The sequence below is a fragment of the Rhinolophus sinicus genome, chromosome 1 (assembly GCF_057876585.1).
Source record: "Rhinolophus sinicus isolate RSI-liver-muscle chromosome 1, RSI-T2T, whole genome shotgun sequence".
Classification (NCBI taxonomy): Eukaryota; Metazoa; Chordata; class Mammalia; order Chiroptera; family Rhinolophidae; genus Rhinolophus; species Rhinolophus sinicus.
The window spans coordinates 171,720,286-171,734,708 of NC_142501.1; the positions used below are offsets into that span (position 1 = coordinate 171,720,286).

At 32.0% G+C, this 14,423-nt stretch overlaps 1 protein-coding gene across 4 annotated transcripts in view; it reads left to right on the top strand.

The window, feature by feature from the left end:
• CCSER1 (coiled-coil serine rich protein 1) overlaps positions 1 to 14,423 on the top strand; it is a 1,120,696-nt gene that overhangs the window by 450,043 nt on the left and 656,230 nt on the right. For all 4 annotated transcript variants that reach the window (XM_074323491.2, XM_074323500.2, XM_074323504.2 and 1 more), the window contains exon 7: positions 10,607 to 10,684. In XM_074323491.2, the coding sequence (XP_074179592.2) occupies positions 10,607 to 10,684 (78 nt within the window). The remainder of the gene's footprint in view (positions 1 to 10,606; positions 10,685 to 14,423) is intronic.

Here is a 14,423-nt window from a genome sequence, read left to right on the forward strand (position 1 = left end):
GGAGCCTACTTAAGATACAACAGTACAGACAAGAATTATGATACTATTTTGAATCAGGTCTTTAGTCCAGTATAGAGATGGAAACTTGAAAAATGTTAAAGTTTGCAAAACATACCCTATTTAGAAATTGACCTTCCTTGTAGATCTTGTGATTATTTCTTTCTAGAAAGAGAAGAAATAAAAATAAATAAATGCAATTAAAGCTTCATCTGCTACTTCTCAAGGTCTTGTATAATGAATTGTATGTAGTGTATGTCTGTATGTTGAATGTGTCCAGTGGTATGCAGGTAAATGGTTAACAATCAGCTCTCCAAAGAAAAAGACCTTGATTTGTAGCATTTGCCAATTTCTATGATGTTAATAATTCTGCTATGCTAATTTCAAACTACCAATGTGATGTAACCGCACATGAATTCCTGGGCACCTAAAATTAACTGAAAGTAGGCAGGTTAACAGGACAAAAGTGTATTTTGCATGCAGACCTACCTTATAGCCAATAATTCACTGAATAGCTCTTGGGCTTTTTTTATGCTAAAGGGAAGCTGGAATCTCACTCCTGGTGCTAAGGGATCAATGACAGCTGTATTTTGGGGAGAGTTTGCTTAAGTTTAGATAATGTTTCTTTCTGTGGTTACAGATTGTTCAGAAGTTTTCAGTTTAAAATAATTTTTATAGCACTTTGGTAAACTGTTAATCCCTTTTGGAAACAATAAACACAGTCAACTCTAGGGATCCCTAGTGAGGTGGCCCCTGCGCACAAATATATGTATTCTACTTCAGAATTTTCTTTTTCAAGTGGTGAATTAAATCCTTGAAAGAAAGAAAGAAAGAAAGAAAGAAAGAAAGAAAGAAAGAAAGAAAGAAAGAAAGAAAGAAAGAAAGAAAGAAAGAAAGAAAAAAGAAACAAAAAATCAAAACCTAAAGTTGCCCTTTGGCAGCTGTGATTTGGGAAGAGCAGAGATGACAGCTTCAGAATTTAGCTATTAGCACTGGGCAGATTTTGGTGAATCTTGCAAGGTTTCTTAAATAGCTTGAGGGAGATTGGACAATATGAAGTATGGAAAAAGAGGTGAGCTGGATGATACCTGATAAAGATTAGAGTATGGAATACAGAAAAAACTAAATTTTGACAATTGGTGTAAAGTTGATGTAAATGCTTTCTTTCTGTTTATTCTGCTCATTCCCTCGTTTGGTTTTGTTGTAAATTGGTTAAGTTGGTTGTAGGTATATTTGCTATAGGAAGGTGCTAAACTTCTTGTCCTTTGAGAGGGTTTGTGAAAGAGTAATTTAGGTGAAGTCATTTTGGTTTTCAGGTAGCATAAACTAAGTAGTGGCTATTTTCACAGCCACCCGCCTCATGCTGTGGGGCCTAGGGAAGAGATAGATGTCCTTTTTGCTTCTCCTCATAATACTCTGACTGCTCTCTTTCCTGTCCCTAATAACTCTTGACTTGAAGCTCATGCCATTCTATTATGTGTTACCCGCTTTTTAGTGCAATCTTCATTACACCCCCATCACACTCCTCCCTCTATTTTATGAAGATCATAAATCTTATTCTTTTTCATTATGTCCAGTATTGTTCCCGAAATAGCTCTTGTTTTACAAATTGTTGTCTCAACATGGCACCTCAGCTTTTTGAACTCTTATTTTTCCCATGATCTTGCTCTCCATTCTGCCTCAGCCAGTGTATGCAAGTGCTTACCTGACATCTCTACTACTACAGATGATCCACTGGAATTTCAAGCTTCTTTTGAACAAACTGATTTTTTTCCACAGTCTTTCCTATCCCAGTCAATTTCTACTCAATCCTTATTTACTCAGGCAAAACCCTGGAACTCACCCCCAACTCCTCTATTTCTCTTGTAGCTCATGTCTAAACCATTAGGAAGTGTTGTCATTTCTACCTTCAAATATGTGTACACTCTTCCACCAGTTTTCACCACCTGCACTGATAAACACCTTGTCCAAACCATTACTTCTTAACATATGTACTACACTCATCTTTAAGTGGCCTTTTAGCTTCCACACTTGAGCTTCTTTAGTCTCTTTTTAACCTAGCATTCGCCACTTTTTTCTCTTTTCTTTTTTTTTTCTTTGTAAATGAGTTACCAAATGCAGCCCACACTTAAGGGGCAGGGCTTACACAGGAGTGCAAATACAAAAAACCATTAGAAGTCATTCTAGAATCCTCCCACCTCAGGCAACGTAACCAGTTCTAAGCACTAAGGCTGACACTCAAAATTTAAAGCTAGGAGCTTACTAACTCTCTGTAGCAGACACAGAATTCAACTGTCTTTCAGTTTAAAAGTTGCCCACATTATCCTATCTACACTTTAAAAGTCCAAGAATGGAAAGACACTCTTTCCTTCCAGGTCAATATTATCCCAGGCAAACCTGAGAAAAGTTGCTTGTATAGTAGCAGCTTGCCACCCACAAGGCCCTGGAATCAGGATTTTGGCTGAGATTACACATGGCCTTTATCTTGCTGAGGTTGCTGGGACCCAGAGGCGTTGCTGAGGTACAGTCATCCCACAAACCATCACTTAAGACTCAGAAGAATGTAAAAATAGCTCCCTGCGTATGGGAAAAGTCTCCAGAAGCTTCAGACAATTTTCCAGGTTAAGCTCTTATGATCCAAAGCTTAAGACTCTTACTCAGACCGTAATAGTAAAAAGCCTACTGCATAGCTGTTGAACAGAACACATGTTCTCTGTGTGTGATCTTCCTAGAAAAAGAAAGAGCCGCGCACCGAGTTCATCTGTGCTGAATTTATCGACAGGAAAAGTGATCCTTTCTTTGCTCTGGAAGCGATCCTTTCTCTCCTTTCTAGAGAACCTAGAGTGAAAGTTAGTAGAGTTCTTTCTGCATGAAAGGAAACATCAGGAATGAGTAATAAGTGTTCCCATCAAACTCCAAAGTTTTCCAAATATTTTATTTGATTTATAATTTTATGTTTTCTTTAACATGCAGAAAATTCAACATAGTTATATATATTGATTTTTGACTTTACAATGTATTTAGGTTTATTTTTTAAAAAGTCCTCTTCATTCTATAATTGATAGATAATGTTCACCTATGTTTTTAAGTACTTCTTTAAGTTGTTTTTATATTTGGCACTTTAATCCATTTAGAGTTTATTCGAATGACATTTAAGGATATATTTTCCCCTAATAATTAACCAATTGTTAAATCACAGCCTATTTAATAACTCAATATATTTATCTTTACCTATTGAAGTTGCAATAAATTTAGACTTCTAAAATTTTCCAAGTAGGAGTAAAAATCAGTACATTAGCCTTGGAGGAAAGTTTATTAATATGTGTGAAGTTAGCCAATTATATGCATATCCGGTAACTGAGACTTTAAAGTTCAATAAACGTATTAAAATAAACAATCACTGATATATTTTTAAAATATCATTTCAGCATTAATTATAAAGATAAATTGGAAATATAAAAAGGTTTAAAATTAGGGGCCTGCCAAGATGAATAAAGCTATACTTATATGATGGAATTGTATGCATTCATCATAAATTACACTGAACGAAAATATTTTATATGATAAAAGTCCTGAGAATATAGTTTTGGAAAAGATTTACAGTATATAATGTATATTATTAATTCCAATCAATTGCACAGAAGAAGACTAGAAAAAGTACATATAGATATTTTACCAGTGGTCATCTTTGGCTATTTGGATTTTTTTGTCTATCTATCTATCTATCCATCCATCCATCCATCCATCCATCCATCCATCTATCAGTTGTCTGTCATCAATCTATTCCTTTTTCTATTTGGGACTTTTCACACTAGCTTGTCTCCCCTATGAATTAAGGTAATTGGGTGCTGGGACTGTTTTTATTAAACATGCACCACAGAACCTGTTCTGTGGTAGGTTCTCAGTACTCTTTGTTAAATATTAATGAAATTAGACCATAATTCAAACTTGTTGTTGATAACAGCAGAATATACCAAGGATGTTCAAAAAAATAAATACATAAACAGACAAAAGAATAATGGAGATTCAAGTCATAGACTGAGGCAGAAGGAGATCCAGCAGCAATTGCTTTGGCAGCAGCCTTAGAGTTCCTTAGAGATGAGGGATCAGGGACAGGGTTTCTCTCCTGGGAGAAACAGGGGATTAAAATAGGAACTCAGTCTTACAGTATCAGTGTACCTTGGGGAATGATGTAGGGACTTTAAGGTTCATATATCATGCACGCCCAGAATTTGGATATATGAGTAGAAACTGCGATTTCCTAAAATTGAAGCGAACCAAAAGCAAAATAAAATTAATAAGCTTATTCATTGCTGAAGTAAGCAGTAACACGATGAACAAAATAGCTGGTTTAAAAATATATGGCAAACAAGATTAGCTAGTTCCCTCCTCAATTATGTTGCAGTGTGTATGGCATAAAATAATTGTGTTTTTGGTAGTTGTTTTCATTTTTATTTTTTTAATACCTGAGATAATATGAGTTTTGTCACTGTGGTGAAACTCTAGTACTGTTCAAAGAAAAAAGTGCTTGGGTTCTAAATGATTTGTGTTTCTCTAAACATTTACCATTGCTTAATAAAAGCATCCTTTGAGAATATTGTTACTTTTTTCTAACTTTATACTTAACAAATAATCTTCTGCTCTGTTTTGTGGTTTTTGAGGGTTCTCTTTACCAAAGGGGAAGAATTCAAGTAAGTTGCCACCCTGAGTTCTTATGCCAAGTTTAGTTTTCGTTATTAGTTACTATGTTGGCCCATATCTGACAAAAGTGAAGTCTTTTATTCATTTAATTATTCTGAATTATTTCTGTAAAACTTACACACCCCAATGTGAACTGATATAATTTAATTTGTGAAACTTCCAAACTAAGAATCAATTTCTGAATTCTCCTGTGATATTCATGCTGAAGGAATGAGCAGGTTTGCTATAGCCCAGTAATTCAGGTTATTGTGGAGTTTTCTGACAGCTTTGATTGAGCTTTAATTTAGTGACCAAAAAAATAATGAGATTAGTAATTGGAATTGATCACAAGATTGGAATAGAGCTAAGAGCAAAACTAACTGAACACTGAGCCAGGCATCTGTTGGGATATTATTTCTCTCAGCTATCTTAGATTATTGATATCACGCAGAAAGAGATTTTTAAAACATATGATTTGTTAAACCTCTATGATTTTAAGGAGGTGACCTACAACCAGAGCTTTTGTTTATCTTGTGGGTCTCTATTAAAGGCCTTTGAAGTAGAGAATGCATGATGAGACGATAGGAAAATATTCACCCTTAGTCCTCAGGAGGTTGTATAAGCTGATAGAATCTCCATGCAGGACAATTTGGCAAAAACATTCAAAATTACAGTTGAATGCATCTTTTAGCACAGTACTTCTGCATGCAAAACAATTCTAGATAAATATGCATTAAATATAAGATTTTATTTCAGTTGTTTGTAATAGCAAAAGAGTGGGGATGAAATATTAGTTAACTGTATTATGATATAGACAGAAAATGAAATACTATAAAGCTTATGTATGAATAAGGGAACTCATTATATATGAATACATGGCAATTTGAAAAAGGCAAGTTGAAAAACAGTATGTATAATATGTTATCCTATATGCATAAAAGAAAAAATCAGTGCACACACACACACACACACACACACACACACACACATAGAGGGTGCCAAAAAATGTATACACATTTTAAGAAAGGAAAAAACTATGCTAAAATTGTAATATTTAATATATACTGATAACAAAAGATGATTACAAGTCATCCATATACATGTTTTTTGCACCCCTGGTATATATGCGTATTTCTATTATATACATATAACATCTGTGGAAGGTTAGACAATAAATTGGTAAAATTAGTGGCCTCTGGATATCTGGGGACTAGGAGTGGAAAAGAAATATTTTTTTTTTGGAAAAAAATGTTGTACCTTTTGAATATGGGACTATGTGAATGTGTTATATAGTCTAAGTAAATTAAACATATATACTAAATTTAAAAAAAAAAAAGTAAATTCATTCTTACATTCAGGCATTTTAGACCAAAGCATCAAACTCAATAATTCTAGTCCCCCAAAATTTTGAAAACGATTTAGTAAATTATTTTGCTATTACATAAATATTGCTAACTTCCCAGCTTAGCGTGGTATACTATCCTGGCTCTCTACTATACTTGTATCAGCCAATTCCAAATTTTATGTTCTATAATTTACAACTTCCCAACCATACTAGGACTTCTTCCTATATTAGAAAGGATGCTTAAATTTTAGACACACTGTTTTGTGAAAACTATTTGATCACGTAGAGCTGGATTATCAGTATGTGAAAGATATCCTTAGGACTCAGTTTCCTTCTGTCTTTTTCCTGATTGGCTCTGTGTTGGATTTTTTCCTAGGCATGTTCCATCTACTTGGTGACCGACCACTGGCAAATCAAATAAAAACACATTCTTTGACCTTAGCAGCTTTAGTTGACTGAGAGCACCTCTTTCTCCAAATCCCAACACAGTTCCCTTATTTGAGCTTCATTTAAATTATTTGGCTCCAATAGGAAAGGTTGGCCAGGCTTTTGCTGTATGCTCATATACCTATTGCAAGGATATTGGATCAACACTACTCAAAACAAATGGATTGGGAGTTTAGGAGAAATCGCTCTGCAAAGGAAAATTCAAATTTTAACATAGATGCTAAGAAGGAAAAGCAGCAGGTATCAAATACAAGAACATATAAAGAAAAAATAAATAAACTTGCATTTTCATTTGGAATAAATAGGACCAAAAAAAGATGTGACATAAATTGGTAAGGTTATTGAGCTTGGCCAAAATACAAAGAGCTAGTCCTACTTTAGATATTGAACTCAATTTACTGTCACTCTCATTTTGCTTTACAGCCAAAACAATAAACAAGGAAGCATGAGTATATACCACTTAAGGAATGAAGTGAGTGGAATTGGTTTTCCCATGGCTAACCTGCTTCATCACAGAAATTTAGTGGTCAGCACCCTGGATTGGAGGAGACTGAGACTTTTGGCTTATTGTCATTTGTAAGATACCTGATGAAGGACACCATTGGCGTTAAAGAGTCCACCCACTAACATATGAAGAATTTCTCTCTGTGCCACAATTAGATGCTCTGTGTTCCCTTTTCTTACTAAGTCCTTGGGACAACCATGTCTTATAAGTGGGATGAATCATGGCAAACTTAAAATCTAAGGGCAGGGCAGCCTAATGTGTACTCAATAATTATTGAATGGATGAGTGAATAAATGACTGAATTTTCACAGAAAACTGACACATCTAACAACATTTTCAAGAAAAGTAGCCCATTTATACTACAGAAATCGAAATTATCCTATGTACTTTGTCAATAGTAACAACACTGATTATTAAAACAGCACATACTATATAACATGTGGTTCATGTATTTTATATAATTTTAGAACTATAAGATACATTAGTGTTAGCACATTTAGGTGACCATTTTGTTTTATTAGACCTAGAGAATTATTCATACTTTATAAGATATACCCTAATGGCTTAAAAAATTAAAATATTTTGCTTACACTCAAATCTGTTTATGTACTCAACAGATTTGAGCTCAATTGATCATGTTTCACTGCAAGAAATCCTTATAAATAAACTTTAATCCCATAGGACAGATCCATTAATTATGCTTTTGGGAGAGGTATAATTAATGGATCTGTACTATAGAATTATGGCATTCAGTAAATATTAATAATGAAAACTCACTCGCCAAACACCTTAAGAGTACCCAAACAAATAGATCATTTCATGGCTAAAACTTTCCTTCAACATTCCCATTTGGAACATAAAAACATGCAAAACAATTTAACAACAGTTTTTTAGTGATATCTTCCTAGAGGATTAAAGATTCTTTGGTAGAGAGCTTCAGCATCCCAATGGTCTGTCAAAATTTAATTTTATGAGAGTTATAAAAACCCTGATGGAAGCTAAGAAGCTATCAGTAAAATCACAGTCATGTGCTATAATCCTGAAAAGCCTAGTTATATCACTAATGAAGAACATTTTAAATAAACTTTTTATTTTTGATTATGATTACAATTTCCTTCTTGTACAGAATAAGTCTTCTATATTCCATGGGATTGACTTTCATAAAATTATTAACCAACCATTTCCACAGTCTCTGAAGTATTTCAAAAGCAGATGAATCCATAAATCTAACAAAATATTTTATAAAGAAACTGTGGAAGAATACATACTGTTAGCTTTTAAAAACATCACATGCAACTTATGAAATACTTTGTTAATTTGTATTTGGATATACAATTGCATTGATATTGCTATCATTGACTGAAAAGTACATGAATTTAGGTATGATGTATGGATAAGACATATCTGAAGGTTTTAGTGTAGTATTTTATCTAAAAGAATAAACAAATTGGAATGACAGCTAAATTATAGGTCACTGAAATGCAAATGGGAAAACAATAAACTAAAACTGAAGATTTGTATTCTATTTCTTGATATATATATATTTCTCAACTTGGTAATTAAGTGCAATTTATCAGTTATTGTCATATAAGATTGACTTTTTTAAAAAACATTTTTCTCAAGATTTCCTAAGAGCATTAGAATTAAAGTGGCACACCAGAAGGTGGATTTCAAAGTGAAAGCTAGAACAAATTTTCTCTAAGAACCACATTAAAAGAATCAAGGTTACATGATGCAAATTTTAGAGTCTTCTTTCTAGTCTTAGGATAGCACATTTATTTCTAGAAAGTTGTAGGAGACCTCAACCCTAAAATAAGTTAACTATGAAACTTGATTTTGAGCTCTTCTTCTTATGGAAGTTCAAATACCTTCATCTGCAAGAATATGATCCAGGCTTTTCAATTTTCACAATTGAATGTCATCTTTCTCTCCTGAATATGTGATTTTGAAGGGCAAATACTTTAATACGCTATGCAGAAAGAATACCAATATTTCAGGATACATCAGATAATTCAACTACATACTTGTATGAACCGCATTGTATCACTTGCTTAATTTCTCATGAAAACTCTAACGATGAGAGAAACAGCTCACAAGTCTTGTTTGCCTCTTCCTGAAAACAAAACAAAAAATCACTCATTTCTAATGTTAGAATCCTGCAGTAAATTCATTCCCAAGAAAACCTTTGTTTCTCCATTAAATCATATAATCAGATAGCTGAAGTTGGCAATTCAGAGTATTTCCTAATTTTGATCAAATAAATGTCCAAGGGACTCCTAATACATTTAGAAATTAAAGTCAGGAGCTAACTCACCTCAGTTATGTTGTGCATGTATTATTCTGCTTCCTTTAATATATTATTGTTCAGTTTTTACCTAATTTTTTTATTTAGACATTCTAACTCAATGTGCAGGCTTATATAAATTTCTAAAGTGGATATATGTTATATAAAAATTATACTATGATTATCTTGATACTTATGTTTATAGTTTTTATCCATTGTTTCTGAACTAGACAATGAGAAATAGGCCCACTTTAATGGATACTTTAAATATGTCCAATTTGTTGTATGCTAAATTGAAAGTAATTTTGAATAGAAAGAGAGTCTAAGAATTTATAGCAGTTGCAGCAGCTATTCTTTGTATTTGCTTTTTTTTGTTCGAATTTAAGTCAGTCAAATTTGTCTACTTGCTCCCTTATATCAATCAAGATTAATTCAATTATTTTGTTTTAATATTAACTGTACTTTTTTTTTTTGTATTTGTGTGCATGTACATTTGGGGGAAAAAGCTGAAAAACGTAGGTGTGCGTTCTTTTCCATGTTTTATTTGCTTATCTTCTTGAATGTAAGATTCCTCTGAGAGAACAAGTTAAAAACATAGTAAAATAACTTCCGTTGCTACCTATTATTAGTATTCTTTTCTTGCTTTTAGAAAAAATAATGAAGAGCTTCTAACCCCTATTTTTTTAAGCTAATATCTTATTTAAGAAGTTTTAACTGGTTTTATTTTTAAAAGACTAGAAAACCAATATTAGTAGCATTCCAATAAGTCTTTTATATTTGTATATATCTCTTGTCCTGAATTTTCTTGTTTAGCAGAATATAAAAAGAAAGGTTGTAAAATGTCAGGGGCTATGGATATGGGAATTTTAAAAAATTAATATTTCTCATTGCGCAATTGTATATTAATGGCAAATATGATTTTCATAATGAATAAAAACTGGGTACAATGATTTAACATTGCAAAAATATTAATAATGCTTATTTGAATATCAGCCTAAAAGACATGCAAATAGCAACAGAGTGAATAATTACAACTGCAGTATAATTTTCAAAGAAAAGGTAAAAATATGAATTAAGCAAACATAATACTAAATACCACCCTAACAGGAGAGATGATCATTGCCTTTAATAAAGTGCATTTGTAATGTACATTGTGATACTTTCACTAATTTCTCAGATAACCATTTATTTCTAAATAAAGAAGAATTTATGTAACAATAATTTGAAATTTTCCCCACCCATATTCATTTATTTATTTTTTTATTTTAATAAAATTAAATTCTAAATTAAGAATAATGAAAATGACTACAAAAAGTGTCTCATTAATTCAATTTTGTTTTTCTGGCAGAGTGCAGACATGAGTCCGGCAAGTAGCACCACTTCACTTCCTGTTAGTCCTCTTACTGAAGAGCCATTGCCTTTCAAGGTAAAAAAAATAAATAAATAAAATACAAACAAATAATTGTTTATAATATTTTAGGGTAGTTAATAAATATTTGTTTTACTATGGTAAAATAGATGCTTCACGCATAGATGGTAATGTGAACTACTTTAATCTATAAGGATCTTATTTCAAATGCTAATTTTTTTATTGTTTCATTTTGTTTTGCTGTCATTCTAGTTGCTAGATAATGGTAAAGGTTTTGAATAGAAATTAATACTTTATGGAATACATTGTTTGTCTTGCATGTAAGAGACAGTGATTTCAATATCGTAGTTTGATGTCACATGAATTAGAGGTTCTAAACCTTTTGTTTTTATTATTTAAGCAATAAATTTAGAATGAACGTTCAGCCCTCATGGAGTGATAAAATTTTCATTAGCTGGTTAAATTTTCATTAATGGCTCTAGGTCATAAATAATTAATTATCTAATCTTTATAAAATAATAGTCAAAATCAAGAATTGAAATATAGAATTATTCCTCAAAACACATTATATTTTTAAAATATGTAAGTAAATAAGCAAATAAGTATTTAACTAATGTGATTAGTAAAATTCTACAGTTTGGGAGGCTATATACATTACAAACATGAAGTTATCTTTCTGTTTTGCTAGTTAAGATTATATGTTTCTCTTTAAGCCTAAGATTGTAGACCAGCTTCTTTATATTTGTTTCAAGGATATTAAGATTTAATTGGGATTACTATAAATAAAGACATTCCTTAAGATCATGGGGAAAAAAAAGAAAAACTTGGAAAGGTGGGATGATGCACATACATGCCGTAGTTACAGTTCAGTTTGGTTTGAAGACCTGTAGATGTACATTTGGGGGTTTATAATTACTTTCATGATTTTTGTATTTATCATAAAATTGTTATTCTTGTAGTTGTTTTTCTCTTTTTCTTATGAAGACTATATCTTATTCAACTTCATACTGCATACACCTAGTACTCGCATGCATTTCCATATACTGAATATTTGCTGTATTGTTAAAATGAAAATAATAGAAGGTTATGAATTCCATTATGGATCTTAGTTTTCCTAATTATGCATGGTTTGTTCCTTAGTGATAGACAATAATAATTGTTAAAAGCTCATTTTATATAAGAGAATTGTTAAATACTGAATAGTATTCTGATTACATTATTTATTGAAAACTATTTCTTTATTATTCTACAACAAAAGGAGAAAATAATACAAATGTTTCAAAGCTTAGTGTTACTTGATATTTTCTTCTTGGTGTATAGGACAAAATTTACACTAGAAGCATATCTTTAACAAGATTTAAGTTGGATTTCCATAGTGTCATCAGAAACCATTTTATCGTTTTAATATAGTGACAATTCCTACACTCCTTGAAATTAATGTATTTTTTAATAGAGGTAAAATAAAAGTTCAGATATATTCCAAAATCTGCTGACATAAAGCTAATATAAATAAAATTATTTTAGTTAGTTTCTATGATTGGTTCTCAAAAATCAATATTGTTCCATGTTAATATGTGTAATTGGTTTTATCAGTATTTAAAACTTGCAAGTGCTTATAATATATAATATTGGATTTTGATAGCCAATATAGTTATAAGACCTCTTAATTTACTGCTTTTGTGAAAGTAATATTATTTGTATTTTTTCAAATCTTTTTATCAGATATAAAAACATCCCACTAGTATTTAAAGGTGTTCAAAGTTTGAAATTATGAAATAAAACTCTTGCATTTGCTTTTTTTTTTATTTCTGTATTGTAAATTGTAATAGGACAGTGTCCAGCACCCAGCTCCGTAATCATCCGCAATGATATTAAAAGACAAGGCTCTCTAAAGATAAGCTTTGATAGCTGATTGAGGGAATTGAGTTTACCTTTTTTCCTGGGAAGTAATTAAGTTACTAAAAAAAATGTATTCCATCTTTTTCTTCTTCTTTTTTTTTTTTTTTTTTTTTTGGCTGTTTTGGAAGTACTCATGCAATAGTTGGAGGAAAATATCCTGCTTTGGCTCAAATGTGTATCAAGGTGAATGCTTTCCTTTATCATCTTTAGAATGACATTCAGATGTGTGTGTGTGTGTGTGTGTGTGTGTGTGTGTGTGTGTGTGTGTGTATCCATATCCTAATCATTCCTTTCCCACTACTATCTCTATCTTTATTCTTGACTTGAGCATTAGATGAGAAATTGGCTATCAATAAGCCGATAGTACCACAGTAGGATCTGTTAATTTAAATGTGGAAGAAAACTGGGTAGCATTCTAGAGACTATCTCCCAAGAAGTCAAGAAAAGTAGGTTAAACTTTGGAGATACATGACTTAAAGATGACAATTAAATCTTGTTTGGGATTAGAAGCTTCTTTTTGCACAATAAGGCAGTATTTTTTAACAGATTAGTATTGGATTCCATTCTTCAATTTAATTTGTAAACAAAAACAGATCTGCACTGAAAGATAGTCCAAACCCCATACACTTACTCACTTCTCTATTTTATCCACAGAGCAGTTCACTTCCTACTAAACTTCTTAAACTTGCACTTGGCATTTGAAACCCATCTCTGTAGTAATTTGTTTGGCTCAGCTAGTCTTTCAGAAATGTTATTTCCCACAAAAATCTATCCAGTCTTCCTTTAAACTACTGCAGGGAATTCTGTCTTTCATTAATTTAGAACTGATTGACCATAGACAAGCAGATTTTTTCCATCTTTGACAGGGCACATGAATGCCGTTTCACCTCAGTCATCACCATTTCCTAGTGTATTTATGTCTGGCCATGAATGCATTTGAGTATATCTCTTCATAGGAGAAGATGTATAATGCATAATCTTCTATATATACTGCAAGTTATAAACTCACAGATTTCCCAGTCAGACTCTTGGTGCTGAGAGAAGTTTCTAGGATTCCAAATTCATGTAATTGTGCAAACTGTTGTTATAGACATACATAAGGAAACAAAAGGCAAATGTGTAACTCCTATCTTTTTAATAAAGTATTCAGCATTACATAAACTATATACACTGTCGTATGCTGCTGCATCATGATGGAAGGCCAAGGGATAACTCCTTTTGTATTGCTGGGAATATTTTATCAGATAACCATAATAGAATCATGAAAGTTCAAGATCATTAAATAAAAGTTCAAGACTTTGATTTGAAAAAAGAAGAGTACATTGCTTAACTGTTAATTACATTTTTTAATGTATTTCTGCAGAATAACACTGAACTAAATTGACACTGTTAATTTTGATATTCCTATTTTACCCTATTCTACATTTTCTCTCTGCCATTCTTCTTGATATCTCTCAATGGTCTAATCACTTCCAATCTAATCTGCTTCCTCCCTCCCTGTGTTAGGCTCAGTCCAATGTTCCACATCAAAGATGCCTTGGGTCCACCAAATATTACTGTTCTTTAGTAGGATGACCCTTGTAACTCATGTGTATATTAACAGCATTAATCCGTTCTTAGAACTAAAATTCTTGAAGCTAAAGCTGGTTCATTGTTCCTGACTCTTCCATAATAATACACATTATTATAGGCCATGATCTCTTTACCAACCACATTCATCACATATTTTTAAATGCATTTATACTTCAATGAAGCACGGTTGCTAGATTCGGTCTCTTTTCCTCCCAAAAGCATCATTTTTTGATTAGATGTTAGAAAATGTATTTTCCTCCTTTACCCTTTTATCTTTATCCTGTGATAAATTCAACACAATAGAAACAAATTTAACTCTATTTTT